The sequence below is a fragment of the Typopeltis vanoorti genome, chromosome 2 (assembly GCF_054136105.1).
Source record: "Typopeltis vanoorti isolate ZY-2024b chromosome 2, IOZ_Tvanoo_1.0, whole genome shotgun sequence".
Taxonomy (NCBI): Eukaryota; Metazoa; Arthropoda; class Arachnida; order Uropygi; family Thelyphonidae; genus Typopeltis; species Typopeltis vanoorti.
Window position 1 is genome coordinate 175,191,407 of NC_143550.1, and position 23,090 is coordinate 175,214,496.

Sequence of the window (23,090 nt, forward strand, 5' to 3'; positions counted from 1 at the left end):
TCCCCTCTCGATCTCATTCATTGTCTCTATTCACTTTTCTACCTTCCAGCAGCAGTCTCTCCAAGCACCTCACACTATAACCACTCAAATGCAGTCCATCGCTCCCATCCAGCTCACTTTATCCCTCAAACTCATTCCACACGTTAAGAAACTGTATTCCCATCTCCTCACACATTACAGCCAGAATATCATTCATAATCCTTGCTCTCCATCTCATTTCACTACAGTCATACCTAGACAACACACTGACTACCCTTCCTGTCATACTATTCTCTTTTATCTTTCCAAGCAGCCTCCTGATATTCATTCTGACATGCTCTTTGTTCTCTCTCAAATCATTTGTACCAATTAATACTATTAACTCTTTTGCTCGTTCCCACCTCATATCCAATGCCTCAATCACTCTACTCATTTTACCACCTGGAAAACATACCTTGTGCATTTTATCCTCTAGCACACCTTTAATAATGGAGTTGCTATACAACGCCACTCGCTCATCTTTCGTTAACTCTTTCATGATTTATTTGAATAGTTTTGACCTGAATTCTCTTAATTTCTTTCCGCATCCATTTCATTTTTTGCCTCATCCAATCCAGTTCACTTTCCAAATCTTGCAACACATTCTCTCTATCATTAAATCTTTCTAACTTTCTAACTCTCAACCCACTCTTCTCTCTTTCCCTCTCATTCAATTCTGATTCTTCTTTGTTTCCGTACTTTCGGTCCAACATACGTCCAACTTTCACTATCATTCTTCTCACTTTCACTCTCATTTATCTTTCTTTGTTTCCGTACTTTCGGACTAACATGCATCCAACTTTCGCCATCATTCCTTCTTTTTTCGCTATCATTTATTCTTTCGATTTTTTTCACTTGCGATTTCTGTGTCACGCCATTTCTAGTTTCATTCATTCTCTCAATTTCGTTTCTTTCCGTCACTCTCACCTCACTTTCGTCCCTTTTAACATCCATCACGGTTTTCAAATCGCTCTTTTTCTTTTTTCCTGATTTTTTAACATTTTTTCGCCTATAATACCGGTTTATTTCAAATACTCCTGGCATTAGTATAAAGCATAGTTAATGTCACTGCTGCTATACCTATCATTATCCCCTCCAGACTTCAGTGTTACCTGATGTCTTCCCCCAAGCACCCATTCCCACAAGAGGCCACCCTGCTACCATCCACCTTGGAAATTCTAGTTTCCCTGCATTGACACACCGACTTGTTCAGAAAACAGCAATCCACATATTCCAATCCTCTTTTCTGACACATTCTGGATATTATGCTATTCATTATTACTGCTCTTCTGCTCAGCTTGTCACCATCATATCTGGGCAACATACACACAATTTTTCCTCTCTGCATTTTCTTTTGTACAACCGCAAGCAAGAATCTCAGATCTCTCGCCACCCGATTTACGTTGCCTCTCAAGTCATTCGTGCCCACCATCACAATCATCTCATCCACCCTTTCACCCCACTTAATTGCCATAGTCATACTCTCTATCGTTCCTCCAAGCAAACACTCCTCTGGCATCCTATCTTGAATACCATGGATCAAGTCTCCATACCACTCTGTTCCTTGATTGCTCACCTGCATCCCTCTCTCTCTCTCTCTCTCTCTCCCCTATATACCTGCTGTCCTGGCATCACTCTAGCCCTGGTTCCAGCACCCCTCACATTCTTCTCATTCTCTCTCTCTCTCTCTCTCTCTCTCTGACTGTTTCCATTCTCTCCTCTTCTATCATTTCCATACCGTTCTCTCATTTCCTCTTCTATTGCTCCTATTCTCTCCTCTTCTTTCATTTCCATAATTCTCACTCCTACTCTGATTCCTTACATTCATCTCTTCTATTTCACCTAATCTCATCTCATTCCCGAGCCATTCAACCATCTCTTTCAACTCATCTATCTCTCTCTGCAAGTTAGCCTATCTTACTCGCCATTCATCCTCCCAATCATGACCATCTCCAAAAATTTCACAATCATTCAAGCCTTCCACACCCACCAGAATGTAGATTTTAGTTATATTAAACTAAAGTTTTTATTCAAATACGGTAGTTGTCTCCATAATTTTCAAAAATGCACTATGTTATACACTCTACTGTAAGCTAATTTACTTACTCGATACTACAAATATAAACTATATTTAACTATACTAAATAACGAAAACTTATCTTCTTTTGCACTGCAGATGCTTCCGACTCTGACGTCGCCTTCTCGGTAAACCAAAAATAACACAATATAAACAACAACTAAACTCCAAAAGCAGCACCACTAAAGAACACTTGTATTACTGAGAAAAATGTAGCACAATTCGCGACAAAAGCCACACTACACACCTTAAAAACACTTTTTTTTTTACCAGGGCTCAAATCCACTGCCACGTTCTTCGGCGACTCTAGCACCATGATATTATTATTATTATTATTATTACCACCCCAAGACCTCATGGAGTCAAAGACTCATCTGGAAGGTCCTTTTCTCACACACACAGCTCATCATACCGTGTTTTAAACACATTCAAACTCTTTACAGACACCACATTCTCAGGCAAGGCATTCCAATCATTCACAACTCTGCACAAAAAAAACCTGTCTCTCACTCCCCTACTCACACCCTCTTTATACAGTTTCCAGGGATGACCTCTGGTTCTCCCCTGATCTCCCACTATTCTCTGTAAAACTTCTCCAGCATTGATCCTATAACAACCTCTTACCAACTTGTAGGTCTCCATCATATCTCCTTCTCTTCCTCCTGTCCACCAGACTCTGCAAATTACATCTTCTCAATCTTTCCTCATACTCGACATTCCAGAGGTCAGAAACTACCTTAGTCAGTCACCTTTGGACCTTTTCCAACATCTCTTCATCCTTCTGAAAACCCGGTAAGACCAAATCTGGGCACAATAGTCCATGTGTGGCCTAATCAAAGCCTTATACAACGGAACAAGAATCTCCCTGCTTCTACACGTCAGTGTCCTCGGCATCATTCTCAGAGGCCTTTGTGTTATCTTCACAATTTTGGCGATGTGTCCCCTAAATTTTAGATCCTTATCCACTATCACCCCCAGATCTCTTATTTCCTCTACCTCCAACAATATCTTCTCACCAAGCATAAATTCTGCATCCCAACTTTGTTTTCCAAATTTTAAAACCTTAAATTTTGCAACATTGAACTCGCATCCCCATTTCCATGCCCAATCACTCAATATATATATCAATATTTTGAATTCAGCTTATAAATGTGTATGGCCCATGATTGTAAATAAACAACCAATCAAGCAACCAGTTTTGTTGCAGATACAGTGGAAATTGTAAAGCTAAATTTGTGCTTACTTTCTATACTGTGACAGATAAAACTAGTTCCGTACTTACCTCCATTCACCATATTTTTGTTCATATCCAATAGCAACAATTCCTTCTCTAGCTGCAATATCATGCATGCATCTCCAAGCAGGGCATGTCCATAATGCATCAGTGCGAGTTCCCCATGCATTCTGAGCAATTAACTTTGGCTGTTGCAGCTCACATTCTCTTCCTAAATCATATATATCAGTTATAACTCTGTCTCCAAACCCCTCAAGATCTTTAGAAACTTCATGGAATTTCTATAAGAAGGCGTTGTTTAATTATAGATAACAAATTAGCCCTGTTTTAGTTCAAAATACATTATCTAAATATATATATTCAGCTAATTAAATATACACATCAGTTGTATTATGATGAGTATCTGATAATTATATGATGGTCATAAATATTATTTTAAACTGGTGAGACTTTTAAACTGTTGAGAGGTGGTTTCAGGGTTGACACTGGGGAGTTCTTTTGCTTGGTTGAACAGCGGGAAGGGGTGATGACAAGGGGGCCATCCCTGGAAGTTATGAAAGGAAACTGTGAGCAAGTGGGTGAGGATTAGTTTCTTTGCATGGAGGGTAGTTGAACCATGGAATCATTGCCTGATAGAGTGGTGAGAGCAAGAATTGCCAATGAGTTTAAGGAGTGGTATAATAGACTTTGTGTTTCCAAGGAGGGACCTTCCACGATGAGTCTTGATATACTTTGTGTTTCCTAGGAAGGACCTCCCACGATGAGTCTTTTGACTCCATGGAGGCCTGAATAATAATAATATTTTCAAATGGAAATGGATCTTAGAATGAAAACCTAAGATTTTAAGATGCTATTCAGATTTATTATTATTATTATTATTGCAATATACCTCCTTATAGTCAAAGACTCATTGGGGAGGTACATCCTAAATGCAAGAACCCTTTCTTGCCACATCTTAAATTTATTGATAGTCCTTTCACTCATTGCACTCTGTAGAAATCCATTCACCTACTGCTCTCCTCATATTCTTGATTTACACTTATGCATAGACCCACACTTCACCATCCGATTATTAGAAACCAAATTTGACGGAATCAGTTGGTTAATTATTATTCCTGAAGTGTTCTATGTCTGTATATTGGGTATGTTCTTCTGGCTGGTTTGCCTGTTTTTGAGGAACAAGAAAACTGAGTTTCCAGGATTAAATCACCTCCATATGAGACCAGCTAACTCGCCATTTAATTGAAAAGACCTGATAAATATTCCGCACATCATAGATGGAATTCAAATCCAGGTCTTTCCAACCAAAGGACTCATCTATACCAACTGAGCTGCAGAGACTCCTCCCCGTATTTAAAAAAAAAAGAAAAATCCTCTTTACACTCGGATTCACCCTTATGCAACCTTCAGGAATGGCCTCATGTTCTTATTCCTTCAACCCTTTGAAAAAACCTTGCTGATATCTAACAGTAAGCTTGTCTTAAGGAGAGATGCTAGACAGATATCAGAATTTTCTTGATCATATTATTACTCCCCCCTTTCTATTTACTAGGGTCTGCAGTTTACAATCACTCAACCTATTATCATAACCGGCATTCTACATCTTTGAAATTACTAAGTTACACCTACCTCTGTATCCTTTCTGAGAATGCTATACTGCCAAGTAAACCTACGCACCCAAATCTGAGCACAATAGTCCAGATGTGGATATGTATTGGTCTGATCAATACTTTATATATATTGGACAATCCCTCGCTTGTCTCTGTTTGTCAGCATATTCACCAGAAGCTGAGGCTTTGCTTCCTGCAAAATAGGCAAACCAACCAGAATAACACACAATACAGATATGTACAGATTTAGATATGTGCTTGGGCCATAATTCAAAACAAACTGACTTCCTCTTCACCATAATAGCAATATTCTGGGTTGTCTCCACCACCTTAAATGCTTTGAATTCTCCAGTTGTAACTGGAGAATTTGCCCATCCACCATCACTTCAAACTTTCTTACCTGTACTTCTTCTGGCACAGCTACATTAAACTAACATCCCCACTTATCTGCTGCTATAATGCCAATCCATCTAAATCCTCCTAAAGGGCCACAACATCAGTCCTATTTCTGAACTCTTTCCAGCTAGAAAATTTCACTCTAAACCATCTCCAGTATTACTTATATACAGGTTAAACAAGAATCAAGCCAGAATCTCACAATAATTCACTTTTCATTCTTCACTTAATTTTGGGAACACAGAAGATCTGAACCCAGGATTCCACTAATACACAAAAAGAAAAGATTCACATATTATTAAAACATTACATCTTAGTCCAAAGAAATCTCAATAATCCAAAATAGTTGATAGAGTAGACAGTCTCCCACTTATAAATCTATCAAACAATTAGTTAAATCATTTCTCCCCCCCCTCCCCCTTAGTCACAATCGTAAATAATTCAAATGTCATATCTCTGTTTGCTAATGTATAACTGTCAGAGGCCCTGGACCTAATTAAATATCACTTCCCCCAACTGACATTTCTGAATTATTTGAATTCACAGTATTTAAGTTTACATTGAGATTCACCTACCTTCCCATTCATGCAATCTATTCAAGTCCTCTTGTAAGGCATTAACATCAGCCTGAATGTACATTGCTCTCTCCCCAGTTTTGCATCATCTGCAAGCAGTTGGATATCACTAGTCAAACCCAACCCAATATCATTAACATACAAATTGAACAACAATGGCCCCAAAACTGACCCCTGTGGCACACCACTGGTGACCTTTCGAGATAATGCACCTCTATATACAATTTTCATACCTATCTGACAGTCAATCACTGATCCAACACAGAAGTCTGTGTTGGATCAGTGATTGGCTGAAAGAGATCCCATCTCTTTCAATTTATTTAAGAGCTTGTCATGTGGCAGTCTATCAAAAGCCTTTGCAAAATCCAAGTACACCACTGTATATGCATCTCCTCTGTCCAAGGTATTTGTCACTTTGTTTAGTGCATAAGTAAGTTAGTGAAACATGATCTCCCTGTGACAAACCCATGCTGATAAACACAGAGAATACTGCTGTTATCAACCCACTTCTGTATCCTACTTCTCACCAATCTCTTCAGCACCTTCACCACAACTCCAGATATACAGACCGGTCTATAATTTGAAGCTACAGCCTTATCACTGCCTTTATGCAGTGGAACAGTTTTATCCTCCTTCCACTCCCTGGGAACTACTGTTGCATGGAAGAAGGGTGTGTGCGAAGTGTGACCTGAACGAAGAACTAATGAATGCGAATATGAAATTGATGACAGAAAGTGCTAGTACTGATTGTGTCGCGATTGCACGTTTGAAAGAAATGGATGGTGAGCAAGAGAAGCGAAAAAATGTTAAAAAATCAGGAAAAAAGAAAAAGAGCGATTTGACAACCGTAACGGATGTTAAAAGGGACGAAAGTGAGGTGGAAAGAAACGAAATTGAGAGAACGAATGAAAGTAGAACTTGCGTAATGCAGAAAGCGCAAGTAAAAAAAATCGAAAGAATAAATGATGGCGAAAGTTCGACGCATGTTGGACCGAAAGTACTGAAACAAAGAAAGATGAATGACAGTAAAAGTGAGAAGAATGATAGCGAAAGTTGGACGCATGTTAGTCCGAAAGTACGGAAACAAAGAAGGATAAATGAGAGTGAAAGTGAGAAGAATGATAGTGAAAGTTGGACGTATGTTGGACCGAAAGTACGGAAACAAAGAAGGATGAATGAGAGGGAATGTGAGAAGAGGGGGTCGAGAGTTAGAAAGTTAGAAAGATTTAATGATAGAGAGAATGTGTCGCGAGGTTCGGAAAGTGAATTAGATTGGATGAGGCAAGAAATGAAATGGATGCGGAATGAAATTAAGAGAATTCAGGTCAAAACTATTAAAATAAATCATGATGGCATGAAAGAGTTAACGAAAGATGAGCGAGTGGCGTTGTATGGCGACTCCATTATTAAAGGTGTGCTAGAGGATAAAATGCACAAGGTATGTTTTCCAGGCGGTAAAATGAGTAGAGTGATTGAGGCATTGGATATGAGGCGGGAGCGAGCAAAAGAGTTAATTGTATTAATTGGTACAAATGATTTGAGAGAGAACAAAGAGCATGTCAAAATGAATGTCAAGAGACTGCTTGGAAAGATAAAAGAGAATAGTGTGACAGGAAGGGTGGTCAGTGTGTTGCCTAGGTATGATTGTGGTGAAATGAGGCGGAGAGCAAGGATTATGAATGGTATTCTGGCTGAAATGTGTGAGGAGATGGGAGTACAGTTTGTTAATGTGTGGAATGAGTTTGAGGGACGAAGTGAGCTGTATGGGAGCGATGGACTGCATTTGAGTGGTTATGGTGTGAGTCGCTTGGAGAGACTGCTGCTGGAAGGAAGAGAAGTGAATAAAGAAAATGAATCAGATCGAGAGGGGAGTGATGTGGAAGAGCAGGAGAATAAGACAGGAGAGATTGAAGAAGTGGAAATGAATGGAGAGGTGAGTGGAATGAGTATAGAAAATCAGAGAATGGGTGTGCAAGAGGAGCAGGGAAACGGGGAGGCCCAGGGTGGACAGGGATACATAGCGTGAGAAAGGTGGATGCTCCAAGAGGAGGTGAGAGCATGTGTAGGCAGGAAAGTAATGGGATGACCAGGGATCAAGAGGAAACAGATGTTGTTGCAAAGGGTTCTAAAATGAAGAAGCAGAAAGAGAAATGGCCCCAGTCCAGCATGGAGAGAGCACATCGAGTGAATGGTATCAGTGGAACTAGCTGTAGATCCAGAAATGAGTTGTTGTGTTTGTATACCAATGCTAGAAGCATAAGAAACAAGGCGGATGAAATGGTTGCACTAATTGTGTCTGTGTACCCTGAGATTGTTGGAATAAGTGAGACATGGTTAGATGAGGACGACATCCTGACAGGAATAGAGATGGAAAGGTATGATGTGTTTCGTGAGGATAGAAGGGATAAAAAGGGAGGGGGAGTGCTATTGGTGATAGAGAAAGAGTTATGTCCATACAAGGTAGAGATGCAAGAGGGAAATAGGGCCAGTGGTTTTGAGGCAGTATGGTGTGAGATAGAGGTGAATAGAATCAAATACTTGGTGGGATGTTGTTATAGACCTGGTAATGTGGATGGTGGTGATAGTGAAATGTATAGTCAAATAAGCCAAGCAAATAAGAAAAGGGTGATCATTATGGGTGATTTTAATTATGGCAATATAGACTAGATTGAAGAGATAGCGACTGGAAGTAAAGAAAATGAGTTTCTTGAGTTTTTGAGGGATAACTACCTCAGACAGTATGTGACAGAGGGCACACGAGGATTAAGGGTCTTGGATTTGGTCATCTCATCGGAGGATGTAATTATAAATGAGGTGTCAAATCATCCACCAATTGGTGAAAGTGACCATGAGGTGATTACCTGGGTGGTTGCCAGCAGTGAAGGACCCCTGTGAAAAAAGGGTATATGTGGAACTACAAGGGGGGTGATTATGAAGAGCTCAGCAGACAGCTTGCAGATGTAGCATGGAATGAGGAGTTAGCTGGAAAAGAGATCAATGCAGCTTGGGGGATTTTCAAAAACTATTTAGTAGATGCAATGTCTAAATGTATACCACGGGTGAGAAGGTTAAATAAGGTAGGTGTGAGATGGATGAATAAAGAGATTAAGCATGCAATACAGAAAAAAAAGGCATTGTGGAGACAGCATAAGAGAAGTGGAAGTAACCAATTTCAAGAGGTCTACAAAGACCAGGCAAGGAGGGTGACTTGGTTGGTGAGAGTAGCTAAAGAGAGGTATGAACAGCAGTTAGCTAATGAAGCCAAAAAGAATCCTAGGGAGTTCTTTCGATATGTAGCCAGCAAAAGAAAGAATGATTATGGAAGGATGACATTGATTGGAGGAAATGGTATAAAGACAGCTGTTGCAGAATGTGTTGCGGAGATACTTAATGAGCAATTCATAACGATCTTTCAATCTTGTGAATGTGACTTCATGGAGAGATTAAGAGCAGTTGATGATGGGGAGGAGAGACTGACTGTAAGTGAGCAAGAGGTGTTTGGGGAGTTGAGTAAACTAGATGTAAATAAGGCTGTGGGACTTGATAATATATCACCACGTATTCTGAAGGAGTGTGCCAGAGAGTTGACACCTGCCTTGACATATTTTTTTAATACGAGTCTTGCACTTGGTCAAGTTCCTAAAGAGTGGAAGGAGGGCAAGATTGTGCCACTTCATAAAGGAGGTGATCGAACTCAAGCATCAAACTATAGGCCTATCTGTGTGTCAGGTGTTGTGGTTAAGTTGTTGGAGAGGCTTGTGAGAGCTAGGATCCAGAGATGGGTTGACAACAATGGTATAATCTTTGATGGACAGCATGGATTTGCTAAAGGGAGGTCATGTTTTAGTAATCTACTTACAATAAAGTGACTGCTTCCTTGGACAGAGGAGAAGGATACACAGTAATATACTTGGATTTCGCAAAAGCTTTTGATAGAGTACCTCATGATAAGTTGACAGTCAAACTAGAGCAGATGGGGTTGGATATTAGATTAGTGCATTGGATTGGAGACTGGCTATCTGATAGGTATCAACAAGTTGTGTATGGGGGTGCAATATCCAGGAATAGGAAAGTCACTAGTGGAGTGCCTCAGGGGTCTGTTTTAGGGCCATTACTATTTAACTTATATATTAATGATATTGGTGAAGATTTGGATGGAGATATTCAGTTGTTTGCAGATGATGCAAAGTTGGGACGAACCATAAAGAGTAGTGAAGATGTTGTGGCCTTGCAAGAAGACTTGAATAAATTGAGTGATTGGGCAAGCAAATGGGGATGTGAGTTCAATGTTGCAAAATGTAAAGTTTTAAAGTTTGGAAAACAACGATGGGATGCAGAATTTATGCTTGGTGAGAATATATTGTTGGAAGTAGAGGAAATAAGAGATGTGGGGGTGATAGTGGATAAGGATCTAAAATTTAGGGGACACATCGCCAAAATTGTGAAGACAACACAAAGACTTCTGGGAATGATGCGGAGGACACTGACATGTAGAAGTAGGGAGATACTTGTTCCAATGTATAAGGCTTTGATTAGGCCACACTTGGACTATTGTGCCCAGATTTGGTCACCGGGTTTTCAGAAGGATGAAGAGATGTTGGAAAGGGTCCAAAGGCGACTGACTAAGGTAGTTTCTGACCTCTGGAATGTTGAGTATGAGGAAAGATTGAAAAGATGTAATTTGCAGAGTCTCGTGGAGAGAAGGAAGAGGGGAGATATGATAGAGACCTACAAGTTGGTAAGGGGTTGTTATAGGATCAATGGTGGAGAAGTTCTACAGAGAATAGTGGGAGATCAGGGGAGAACCATAGGTCATCCCTGGAAACTGTATAAAGAGGGTGCGAGTAGGGGAGTGAGAGGCAGGTTTTTTTCGTGCAGAGTTGTGAGTGATTGGAATGCCTTGCCTGAGAGCGTGGTGTCTGCAAGTAGTTTGAATGTGTTTAAGACACGGTATGATGAGATGTGTGTGTAAGATAAAAGGACCTCCTAGATGAGTCTTTGACTCCATGAGGTCTTGTTTAATAATGATAATAATAATAATAATAAAACTCTTGTTAAACAGGCATGTCAATGCTATTGGCAGTTCCCTGGAACATTATTTTAAGATGTGTGGTGATATTTCATAAAATCCTATCACCTTAATAACATCAAGGTTATTTAAGTTAAGGGGATAATAAATCCTGTATTATTTTACAGCCAGGTACAAAACTCAAGAGTTAGAAATCTAGAGTTTCATGCTGAAGAACTATCGGCGGGTCCAAGCGTAAGTCATCACTTGGGTAGTACAACACTATGGCAACTCGTGTCAAAGGTGAAGCAAGATCCATCACAAAAATTAATATTTTCTCATAATGTAAAATGCAGCTCCTAGGAGATGCATTACTGTTTTACATTATGAGGAGAGGTCACTACCCAGACCGGTTTCAACCTTTATTGAGGTCTCATCAGTGAGTAGGTAGACCTGGAATACCAAGGTTTAAATGAAACCGAACTTACATATACCCCTACTAACGAACTGCCAGACCAGTGTACCCATATATTATTATTACTACGATAAAGGGGCCAAGAGGCTATTTTTCCGGTGATATAAATTAAGTTAAGGGGATAATAAATCCCGTATTATTTTACAGCCGGGTACGAAACTCGGAGATCGAAATCCATTGAAATCTAAGAATTTCATGCCGAAGAACTATCGGCGGGTCCAAGCGTAAGGCATCACTTGGGTGGTACAACACTATGGCAACTTGTGTCAAACGTAGAGCAAGCTCCATCACTCAGTCAATCTCCTAGGAGCTGCGTTTTACATTATGAGTAAAAATATATATATATTAAGGATAGTGACAGAGCTTGCTCCACCTTTGACACGAGTTGCCATAGTGTTGTATTACCCAAGTGATGACTTATGCTTGGACCCACCGATAGTTCTTTGGCATGAAACTCTTAGATTTCGATGAATTTCGATCTCCGAGTTTCGTACCTGGCTGTAAAATAATACGGGATTTGTTATCCCCTTAATTTATATAACTAGAAAAATAGCCTCTTGTCCCTTTATCGTAGTAATAATAATATATGGGTACACCGGTCTGGCAATTCGTTAGTAGCGGTATATGTAAGTTCGGTTTCACTTAACCTTGGTATTGAATCGACCATGAGATGCAGTGATTAATACCCTTGGAGGGTAATGGATGGCAATGCTGTAGCCAATGAAGTTTTAACTGAGGCTCGGCTATTGCTGTTATCCTCTTGCCATGATCAGAGCGTTAATAGCTAAATAACAACTTACCCTACACTGCCCTCTACAGATAACACAGAAGATGTAATGCATTCTTGCTTCACCCCTTTAAGCCAGTCCTTATATAAGGACTATAAAAAAACCTTGGTGTTCCAGGTCTACCTACTCACTGATGAGACCTCAATAAAGGTCAAAACTGGTCTGGGTAGTGACCTCTCCTCGTGATGTAAAACAGTGATACATCACCTAGGAGCTGCGTTTTACATTATGAGAAAATATTAAGGATAGTGACGGATCTTGCCCCACCTTTGACACGAGTTTCCATAGTGTTGTACTACCCAAGTGATGACTTACGCTTGGACCCGCCGATAGTTCTTTGGCATGAAACTCTTAGATTTTGATCTCCGAGTTTCATACCCGGCTGTAAAATAATACAGAATTTATTATCCCCTTAACTTAATTTATATCACCAAAAAAATAGCCTCTTGGCCCTTTATTGTAATCAAGGTTATTTATTTTATCAAATACCTCCTGCTGACTCGCAATTAAGCAATCCTCTCCTATGTTCTCTACACTTAAGTTCCTCGTGATTTCACCCTGATCAGGATGAAACACTTATACACTGATCACTGAATACCTCAACAATGTCTTCTGCCAACCAGGAAGAAGATGAAAAAACTTTGTAGGTACGATATGAATTACTTGAAATGTGGATTTTCAAGGACGGAAAATGAAGAGGAACTTATTCCATTATGTGCCATTTTTGTGAAAGATTAAAAAATTAAAGCATGAAACCATCTAATTTAAATCATCATTTTGAATTGAAACATAATCAATATAAGGACAAACCTGTAGAATTTTTTTTCAAAATAAACTAAAAAATTTAAAAGAATCTCAAAGAATGAAGTCGATCGTGTCAGGAGGTGAAAATATGAAGACTTTAGAAACTTCATATCGTGTGTCACTATTAATAGCAAAAAGTGGTGCAGCGAAAACAATTGGCGACACTTTTGCATCAAAACAAGCTTGATTGGAAAAGTTGTGTCAGAATAAGCACGGATGGAGCAAAATCTATGGTCGGATCTAAAACAGGGTTTGTTTCAAGGATTCAAACTGTTGCACCAGATGCCAAGTCGTCACATGCTGCATACTCAGGGAGGCTTTGACTATAATATGATATCTGCAGACCTAAGAAAAGTTCTGGATGAAGTTGTAAAAATCATAAATTATATTAAAGGCCAGACTCTGACCTCTAAATGCCAGACTTTTCTCTCAACTTTGTGCAGAAATGGGAAGTAATCATACACAACTTCTTTTCCATACCGATGTTCGTTGGCTTTCTCGTGTCCATACTCATTTATTTGAAATTCAGAATTATTATTACAGGCAACTCCAAGGAGCCCTTAGACTCATCGAAAGAGGCCCTAAACATCATGTCAACAACTATTCAGCTTCCACACAGTATCTATCATACCTTGCCTTGAACTGACTCACAGCCATGACACCCGCAACAGACTTTGGCAACTTACTCCACTCATTCACCACTCCCATGCAAAAAACCTAGTTCTAACACCTTTGCTAACCACACTCTTGCCCAGTTTCATTGGATGGCCCCTAGTCCTCCCACCACCAGACCTGTTCTGAAAAATATCCTCTGAATTAATCCTATAAGAAAGCCTTCAGTAATTTGAATGTCTCAATCATATCACCCCTCTTCCGCCTATCAACCAATGTCTGCAACCCACAAATCTTCAACCTTTTCTCATAAGGTTCATTCCATAGACCAGCTGTCATCTTGGTCACTCGTCTCTGGATCCTCTCTACCTCCTCCCCATCAAGAAGAAACCCTGGCACCCAGATCTGCACACAGTAGTCAGGATGGGGTCTTATCAAGGCTCGATACAGAGGAACAATAACTTGCTTGTCACTGCTTGTCAAAGTATTCTTCAGTAACCAAGTGATTTGATGAGCTGATTTAGCCACTTTTGCAATGTGCCCCCTAAACTTCAACTCCATATCCACAACATCGCCAAATCCCTGGCTTCGTCAATCTCCTGGAGTACAGTTCCACCAATGTGGCATACTTCTGCTAATCTTTTCACCCCAAAATGCATAACCTTACACTTTGCCACATTAAATTGACATCCATTCTCCTTAGCCCGGTCCCCCAATCTATCCAAATCATCTTGCAAAATTTTGACATCACGTGCATTCACTATTGCTCTACCCAACTTTGCATCATCAGCAAACAAATGAATAGTTCCTCTCAGATCCTTTCCGATATCATTAATGAATAAATTAAATAGTAGTGATCCAAGAACAGAACCCTGCTGCACACTACTAGTCACAGGCCATCTTTTGGACTCTACTCCTGAATAAACTACTTTCTGATATCTCTATCCATCTCACCAACCCTATATCCATCCCCATATGTTGCAGTTTGCTGATTAGAATTCCATGTGGTATCCTGTCAAAGGCATTAGCAAGGTCCAGCAGTATGACTGTAAACCCATTACCCTTATCCGGCTCAGCCGTCACTGTATTATAAAATGTGAGCAAGTTAGTGAGGCATGATCTACCCTTCACAAAACCATGCTGTCTCCCATACAGTATCTCATTTTCATCAATCATTCCTGTATTTTTCGCTTGACTGCTTTCTCCAAGACGTTGACAATGACTCCTGATATGCTGACTGATCGATAATTTGCAACAGTAGTCTTGGAACCTCCCTTATGAAGTGGTACTATTTTCCCCTCCTTCCACCCCCTCGGGACTAACCCAGATCCAAGACTCAAATTAAACAAAATGGTCAAGGGCACTGACAATTCTTTTGCTGCTTCACATAAGACCCGAGTTGGTATACAATCTAAACCCACAGATGTATTCACATTAAGGTTTTGTAATATGCTATTCACCTCAATTCCCATATAACCTGTTGGATCTTTTATTCCTGCAATATCACCACCTAAATGATATACTCTTGCAAAGTACTCACTCAGTAATTCCACTATATCAACTAATTCAGTTATCTCCCTACCATCAGTATTCCTTAAAATCATTCTGCAGTATACATGTTTTCTTTTACTTGCAGCATATCGAAAAAAACTTTTTGGGATTCTCTTTAGCTTGCGTGGCTAATTTCCTTTCATAATCAGCTTTTGCTTTCCTTACCACACGTTACCTTTCTGGCCTGTGCTTTATACTGTTCGTGTGCCTGTAGGTCACATTTCTCCTTAAATTCCCCTCCACAGTTGTTTCTTTTTTTGCAGCTCAAGCTTAATGCTGTTATTCATCCGTTTAACCCCTACTTGATTTACTATCCAGATTCTAGGTATAGTCAGCCATTACCTTCTTCAAACACTCCTTTACCACTTCTTATGCACCATCAACCTCTAGCCCTTGCAGTTTTATATGCCATGGCACTGAACCAAGCAATCTCCTGAGCTTGTTATACTCACCAGCCCGGTACTTCCACATGTACCCTTTCTTAATTGAAAATTCCACACATTTGGCCAACTCCCAGGTCGAATGAACTACAAGTTTTTCTTGATGAAAATTTTGAACTGAAAAAGCATTTATATAATTGGAAATATGGCTCAGTCAATTAGCATACCTGGCAGATAGATTTACTGTATTAAATAATCTTAATTTGTCTTTACAAGGCAAGGAAATTTCTATATTTCATGTCCAGGATAAAGTGAACGTCACATTGACAAAGATGAAGTTATGGCAATAGCGGGTTGGTAATGGAGAATTGTTCTGCGTGGTTAGCCTAGTGGCTTTGCACTTCGCAACCGTATGCCTGGGGAAGGAGTGTCCTAGGTTCGATTCCTGTCGAAGACACGAGGAACTTAAGGATCTTTCTCAACTATAGCCAAGTTAGCCTGTCTTGGACGTGGACAGCAGGGTTTTTTCTGCCAGTTTATCTGGGGTTTTTTCATCCCAGTAGCTGGCAAACCGGTATCATGAACACAGACACGGATTACGGTCAGGAATACTAACCCAGCCATAGGCCTGATTCATCAGCCTATGCCTTTTCCGGAGCTCGGATAAAATTTTGGGGGGACTAGTGGTGCCATACCGCCCTGTAAAAGGAGACTCACGGCTACTGTACCATCACACAGAAAGGGAAGGAATGGAGAATTTGATGCATTTCCATCTCTTCATGAATTGCTTGCAAGTTCTAAATGAAGACTTCATCATGATATGAAAATTACTATCATGAAGCATTTACAAAGCTTACAAATGAATCTAGAAAAGTAATTTCCTGAATTAGACATTAATATTGAGTGGATAAGATACCCTTTCCATACCAACAAATCTATGCCAAATTGTCTGTTGCCAATAGAAGAATAACTTTTAGAACAAGCTTGTGATGGTTTCCTAAAAAATAAATACAAGGAGAATACGTTATCGTCAATTTGGCTACAAATGCAGAATGGATTTCCTGAATTAACAGATGAAGCTCTGAGGTTAATTTTTCCATTTCCAAGTTCATATCTGTGCAAAGTTGAATTTACGGCCCTTGTAGATATTAAGACGAAGAAGAGGAACTGCATTATAGATGTTGAACAACATCTGAGATTGAAATTAACAACTGTAGAGTCACATTTGCTGAAAATTTTATTCCACCATAAGCAATTTCACTCCTCTCATTGATGATAAATTGTTAAAAATAAGTAAAAATTTATAGTTTATTTATATATTTTGTTCTATTAAAATAATATTTTTTCTTTACATGTACATCTAAATTCAAATAAAATAGACATTTACAATGAAATATACTTTTTATTTATTTTATCTATTTATTATTTATTGTTATTATTATTTTGATAAGGAGGTACTTGGTGATAATGAAAATTTAAAAAGGGATACACAGATATCTGAAGTTTGAGAAACACTGCCATAATGCAAAGCTCACTCTTTGCAAACATGTATAATGTTATGCATTAAGGGAAGGATCACTACCAAAACCAGTTTTAACCTTTATGAGGTACTGTTTAAGTAAAGACCTCTCTAAAAATTAGGCGATCCCCCAGACCACTCCCTACAAATGACCGAAGGATCATCCAACTCAGCGTTGGCTCTACCCAGTAACAGGCTCATCCCACCAACAGGCAGAGCAATAATCTCAGCAGTGGCCCCACTCAGAGACATGGCAAAAACCTACCCCAAACAGATCCTCTCATACCTCAAGGAAAGAGACCACTTCTGCACATCAGTGGGAGCCAGACCCAGAAGTGGCGATACTAAAGTCCTTATACCTTATAAGGACTAGCTCAAAGGGGCGAAGCAAGAATGCTTTTCATCTTCCCCGTTATCTGTAGAGGACAGTGTAGGAATAAGGTGTTATTGAGCTATTAAAGCTCTGATCATGGCAAGAGGGTAACAGCAATAGCCGAGCCTCAGTTGGAACTTCATTGGCTACAGCATTGAAATCCATTACCCTCCAAGGGTATTAATCACCGCATCGCACGGTCGATTCTATATCATTCGGTGATACTAAAGTGGAAGTAATGGAGATCTCATATTTCCATATGCCAGTTGCCAAATTGTGTCACACCTTACTATTAAAATTCTCTGGGTTAGAGATAAGTTGATGGAAGTTTTTTCACTTGGCTATGCTACCAATTATATATTTGGTTTAATCCTTTATCCAAGTGTAAGCTTGGAAAACTCGGATAAGGTATTAAACCAAATTATGATTTAATCCCATTATGATCACTCGTTGCGCACCCATCGTATTTATTTCTTGATGCATTTGTTCATCACTAACAACCGATTCACAAGGTCTGTAACAATCCCTTACTATTTATTGATCTTGTTGGATTCTACCTCCCACCAGATGGCTTCAAACTTACTGTCTCATACAGTTTTACTAGTACTGCCATCATAGGTCTCAACTGTAAGTGGATTCAAGACATTTGATATCATTAGCAGCACACCCCCCCTCTTCTCCTACCCATTCTATCCTTCCTAAAAATGCTGTTCTCTTTGCACTCAATATGAGGTAGTACGTCAGCTTCTGATAGCCAAGTCTCACTAATGCCTACAATATGAGGTCCTAATAATAATATTATTATTATTATTATTCCTGACACCTCCAAGGATTCCAAAAACTCATCGCTGGAGGACACCTACAACTGTCTCAACCACTACACCGAACCTCTACCACGAATTATCTCCATCAACGCCCACCTCCACCACAACTAGTATTTTTTGTCTGTAAATTGCGTGTGTTCTGAAGGGCCGATTTGTCTGTATGCAGGATGAAAAACCCGAGTTTCCAGGAAAAAAAACCCTGCTACCTCCGTATGAGATCGGCTAACTCACCTTCAATTGAAATCGTCCAGATAAAGATTCCCCCCGTCGCGACGAGAATCGAACTTAGGCTAATTCCAATTGAAGGACGCAATGTACCGTCGTTCTTCCAATTGTGCTACGGAATCGAGGCAACAAACTCTACTCCTTTGTTTCTATTGTGTACAAATATAATTGTGCTTCTATCGTGTACAGACATAATAAATTACCTGCATGCTCTTTTGCATACACTTGTCTGTGGTCTGCATGACACAGTTGACAACTTGTAGATCTCTGTTCTTATCTAAATCCTTACTTATGCAGACATTGTTACACATGCATGATAGGTCTGAACCAGATTTGCATAGAATCGTTCTCTCTTCATAATCATTTCCATAATAATAATTATTCCCATTATTAACACAGCTACCTAACATTATCACTCTTACACACTGATTCTCATGATTCCTCCCATCAGAATTCAGTTTTCCTGACTCTCTGTGTTCGGCCTCATATCAGTTAATAATTCTTCAAGATATATGTGATGAAAAACTCGAGTTTCTGGAAGAAAAAACTATGTTACTTCTGTATGAGGCTAACTCACTTTCATTTAAAAAAAAGACCATATAAAAATTCATTGTCATAAATATTCATTGTCGTAAAGATTCATGTTGTCATAAACAATTGCCCTGGTTGGCCGAGTGGTTAGTGTATCTGCTCTTCAGCCAAAAGGCTGAAGGTTTGAGTCCTGTCGTGGGCGTGGATGTTGGTGATTATCTGTGAAAATACTAATGGTGGTGGTGGTCAGCAGTAAATGACATTGGTGTAGATGATGAAGGTGGTTGTGGTACGTTGTAGTTGGTGGATTGAGTGGTGAAGACGGAGAGTTGTAGAGTAGGTGCCCTCCCTCTATGAGTCTTCAGACTCCCTGGAGGTGTCACATAATAATAATAATAATAATTGGTGAACACATAAATAAACCACTATCTGAAACTTCACGGCTTCCTGTATCATAATGATCTCTTTATTAAACCAATTTGGATGTTTAAGAAATAAAATAAAAAATATACTCAATTATCAATTTTTAATTTCTATATTTGCCACCCTTAGGCACTGCCTTAGTTGCTTAGTTGATCACGATGGCCCTGACTTCATGTTCACTTTCATCAAATGGAGGAAGATTTGACACTCACAATAACATTCTCAGATGAGATAATCAATTTCAAGATCTCAATCTTCGTGTACCCTCTGTTACGTATTGCCTAAGATAGCTGTCTTTCAAACACCCAAGAAATTCTTTCTCTTTGGTTCCAGTTGCTGTGTCTTCATTCCAATCTATATTACCATAACTAAAATTGCCCATGATTACCTTTTACTTATTAGCCAGACCAATTTGCCTATGTGCTTCCTTTTCACATCCTTCCATCTCCAGGTCTATCACAGCACCCTACTAAACATTTCATTTCGTCCACCTCCACTTCACATCATACTGCTTTAAAACCACTAGCACTATTTCATCCACATATATAGGTACATTTATAGACATTTAGACACTAATGATTACTGTGGCGTTTTATTATTTAAAAAAATAAATAAATAAACCATCTAATCCGTGTTTATTCTACACAGATAGTAAGCAGAGCTCTTTTTTTTAGTTCAGACTTATGGAAATGGGGAAGCAGTCGCTCTCCACCATTAGGTCACCAACAGCTGATCCAGTAAGTAAATACCGGAGACAATTGCAGTCTCATGATCCTAAACATTGTAAACTTGTATTGTCTAAAACAATAACAATTTTTTTCACTCAATTTTTCTATGTGAAATCAAAAACTCAAGTTTCTGGGAGAAAGGGAGCAAAAACGTACTTGACTGCTTGAGATTGACTAACTTGGAAAACAGCTGAAGAAAGGTCTAGAAAACGCTCTACTTCAGCATTTTCCCAAATTATGTTCCAAGGAACACTAGTGCTCCGTGATATGCGAACAAGTGTTTCGTGAAAAATCGTAATTAATAAGTAAAGAAATTAAATAAATAAATAAATACATTTTCATATTTGTAGAGTACACTACTTTGGTATCATTATAATTTTTAGCATTTTTTCGATTATTAATATACTGGCATAGACTAATAATAATAAATAGAACTCAGAACACGTTAATTTGTTGGGCTTTGCAAAGAGAAGTACGCATAGAGATAATCACATCTACGAAAAAGTAGCATTGTAGTCTAATATGCCATTCGTATGTCATTTAGAGGAAAGAGGCCACGAGGAAGACCAAGAATTTCATATATAAATAACGTAAGGATGCTAATTGGCGCTAAGAGTTATGAAGAGATAAAAAGGAGGTCACAAGACAGGATGTTGTGATGTGATTGTGATGTAATTACCAATCTTCGGCTTGATGCACCAAAGAAGAAGAATGTCATTTAGCCTCGAGTACACGGGTACTCGAGGCTTCTTGCTCTCCGTGTTGCGAACCGATATGTATCGTTCACAGTGGCGTACCCAGAGGGGGGAAGGGGGTCTCCCCCCCACAAAAAAAAAGAAAAAGGAAAAAACACACTAGAAAATTTTCCAAAAATCTTTTCCTAATTAAAATTCATTTTTTATTTGTGTTGTGTCGCGTCTTCTATTTCTATACTACTTATGAATGAGCGATCATTGCAGATGCTCAGTCATAGGTCGTATGCGATGCGTAGTGACTTATTCTCAAATCGTCTGCTCAATTCGTCCCCCCCCCTCCCAAGATTAAATACTGAATGCGCTACTGTTTGTTCACATGATGAAACAAAGTTGCGTTCTTCTGACATGTTCTTACATGATTACACAAAGGTGGTGCAGAGAATGTGTTCCTTAAATACAGTGGCAAGCTCATTAATTGAGAAAGAAGTAATATTTATTTGTTAATAAATGCATGATTTAAGAGCCTGTGTAGCTCAGTGGATGTGGCGTTGTACTACTACCAAAGGTCGGGGATCAACAGAAGTTACAAGACATAAAAAACTGGAGAGGCATAACCCTACTGAATACTGATTACAAAATAATATCTAAAATACTTACAAACCGAATACAAAAGCACCTCCATAAACTTATCTCACCAGCACAATCATGTGCAGTGAAAGGAAGAAATATTCTTGACACAATAATGCACCTCCAATGCATTTGCGATTATTACAGCCTCACAGAAAATCCATGTATTGTAATGGGTCTAGATATTCAAAAGGCATTTGACACAGTTAGCCACCAATACCTGTTTGAAACAGGTATTGGTGGCTAAGAGTTGGAGTAAACTAGGAGTTGGAGTAAACTGGAAAGAAACGATTAAACTTTTGTACAGAAACGCGGAAAGTAGGCTGATCATCAATAAAAATCTCTCAGCCTCTTTCCCAATAAAATGTTCCATCCGGCAAGGAGACCCACTATCCATGGCTCTATTTGTTCTAGCCCTAGAACCACTCATTATAGCCATTAACACAAACAACAATATCAAAGGAACACATATACACGGAGAAAGTGACGCTAAAATTTTGGCATATGCTGATGACGTCACTTTAAAACTAGGAACACAAAAATCCTTGGACACAACACTCAAAATAATAAAAGACTTCAGCAAAGCCTCAGCACTGAATGTGAATCTGGCAAAATCCCACTGCAAAATAATTGGCAAGTGGGAAAACCAACCAAGGATTCCTTCAGGAATACAGGTGAATAATTACATACCAGTTCTGGGCATCAACATCGGAAGCTCAGAATCACACGAAGAACAGTGGAAAGAACTCCATGACGGCATAAAGAAGAAAATTAATGCAATGCGCCCTAGACAGCTGTCCGTCAGAGGAAGAGCCCGGGTTTGCAACATCTACCTAACACCCATGCGCAGATCAACACTCTTCCATGAAGTTGAAGCTGGAGGTTTAGCATTGCTAAACATCCATCTGAAAACTCTCATCGGCAGGGCAATAACAGCAGCCCGAGCACACACAAAAACCTATCATGCCTATGCGGCAACATTCTTACAAAAGTGTTTGCCTCATAGGTTTATAAGCTCACTTCCAGATATAAAAAAACCAAGCCCGAGAATGTTCAAAGAAATAGCCGAAGGGTACACATATATAATGAAACACTCAGATACCGAAACCTTACTGACAATTAAACCAAGAAAACTATATAAAACATTAAGTCAAGTGACATTCCCACCTCCCCAACACAGGGAAATAAGAAAAGGAGAAATTAGGCTAAGTTCAGTGCTTAGCAAAGTTTTCCGACTTCTAATATCACCAAAATACAAAACATTCTTCTATAAAGTACACCATGCCTGTCTCCCCACAAAACTGTGGTGTGTAGCAAAAAAAATCCCACTACAAGGCCCAGCGAAGTGTCATTTCTGTCCCGACCCAGAAACAATATATCATATTATGATGTTCTGTAGCAAAACGTCCACAGTATGGAACACCATACAGAAATTCCTACATAAGACACAACCATTCTCTGAAAACACATTATTTTGGTTGGAAGACCAAAAAATGAAAAAAACAGAACTAATAATCATAATAATAACAATGTATGCAATATGGTCCCACAGATGTGACAAAATACACGGAAGAGACACCAGACCAGACATACTAGCAAAAATTAACAATTATTTAA

The 23,090-nt window shown here is 39.2% G+C and overlaps 1 protein-coding gene across 2 annotated transcripts in view; it reads right to left on the reverse strand.

The window, feature by feature from the left end:
- Nucleotides 1-23,090, reverse strand: part of LOC150109682 (acyl-CoA dehydrogenase family member 11-like) — a 233,196-nt gene that overhangs the window by 200,535 nt on the left and 9,571 nt on the right. The window contains exon 2 of one of the 2 annotated variants that reach the window (XM_090409687.1): nucleotides 3,378-3,610. The exons of the other annotated variant lie outside the window; for it this stretch is intronic. Within the exon in view, the coding sequence (XP_090265813.1) occupies nucleotides 3,378-3,610 (233 nt within the window). The remainder of the gene's footprint in view (nucleotides 1-3,377; nucleotides 3,611-23,090) is intronic. 2 annotated transcript variants of the gene reach the window in all.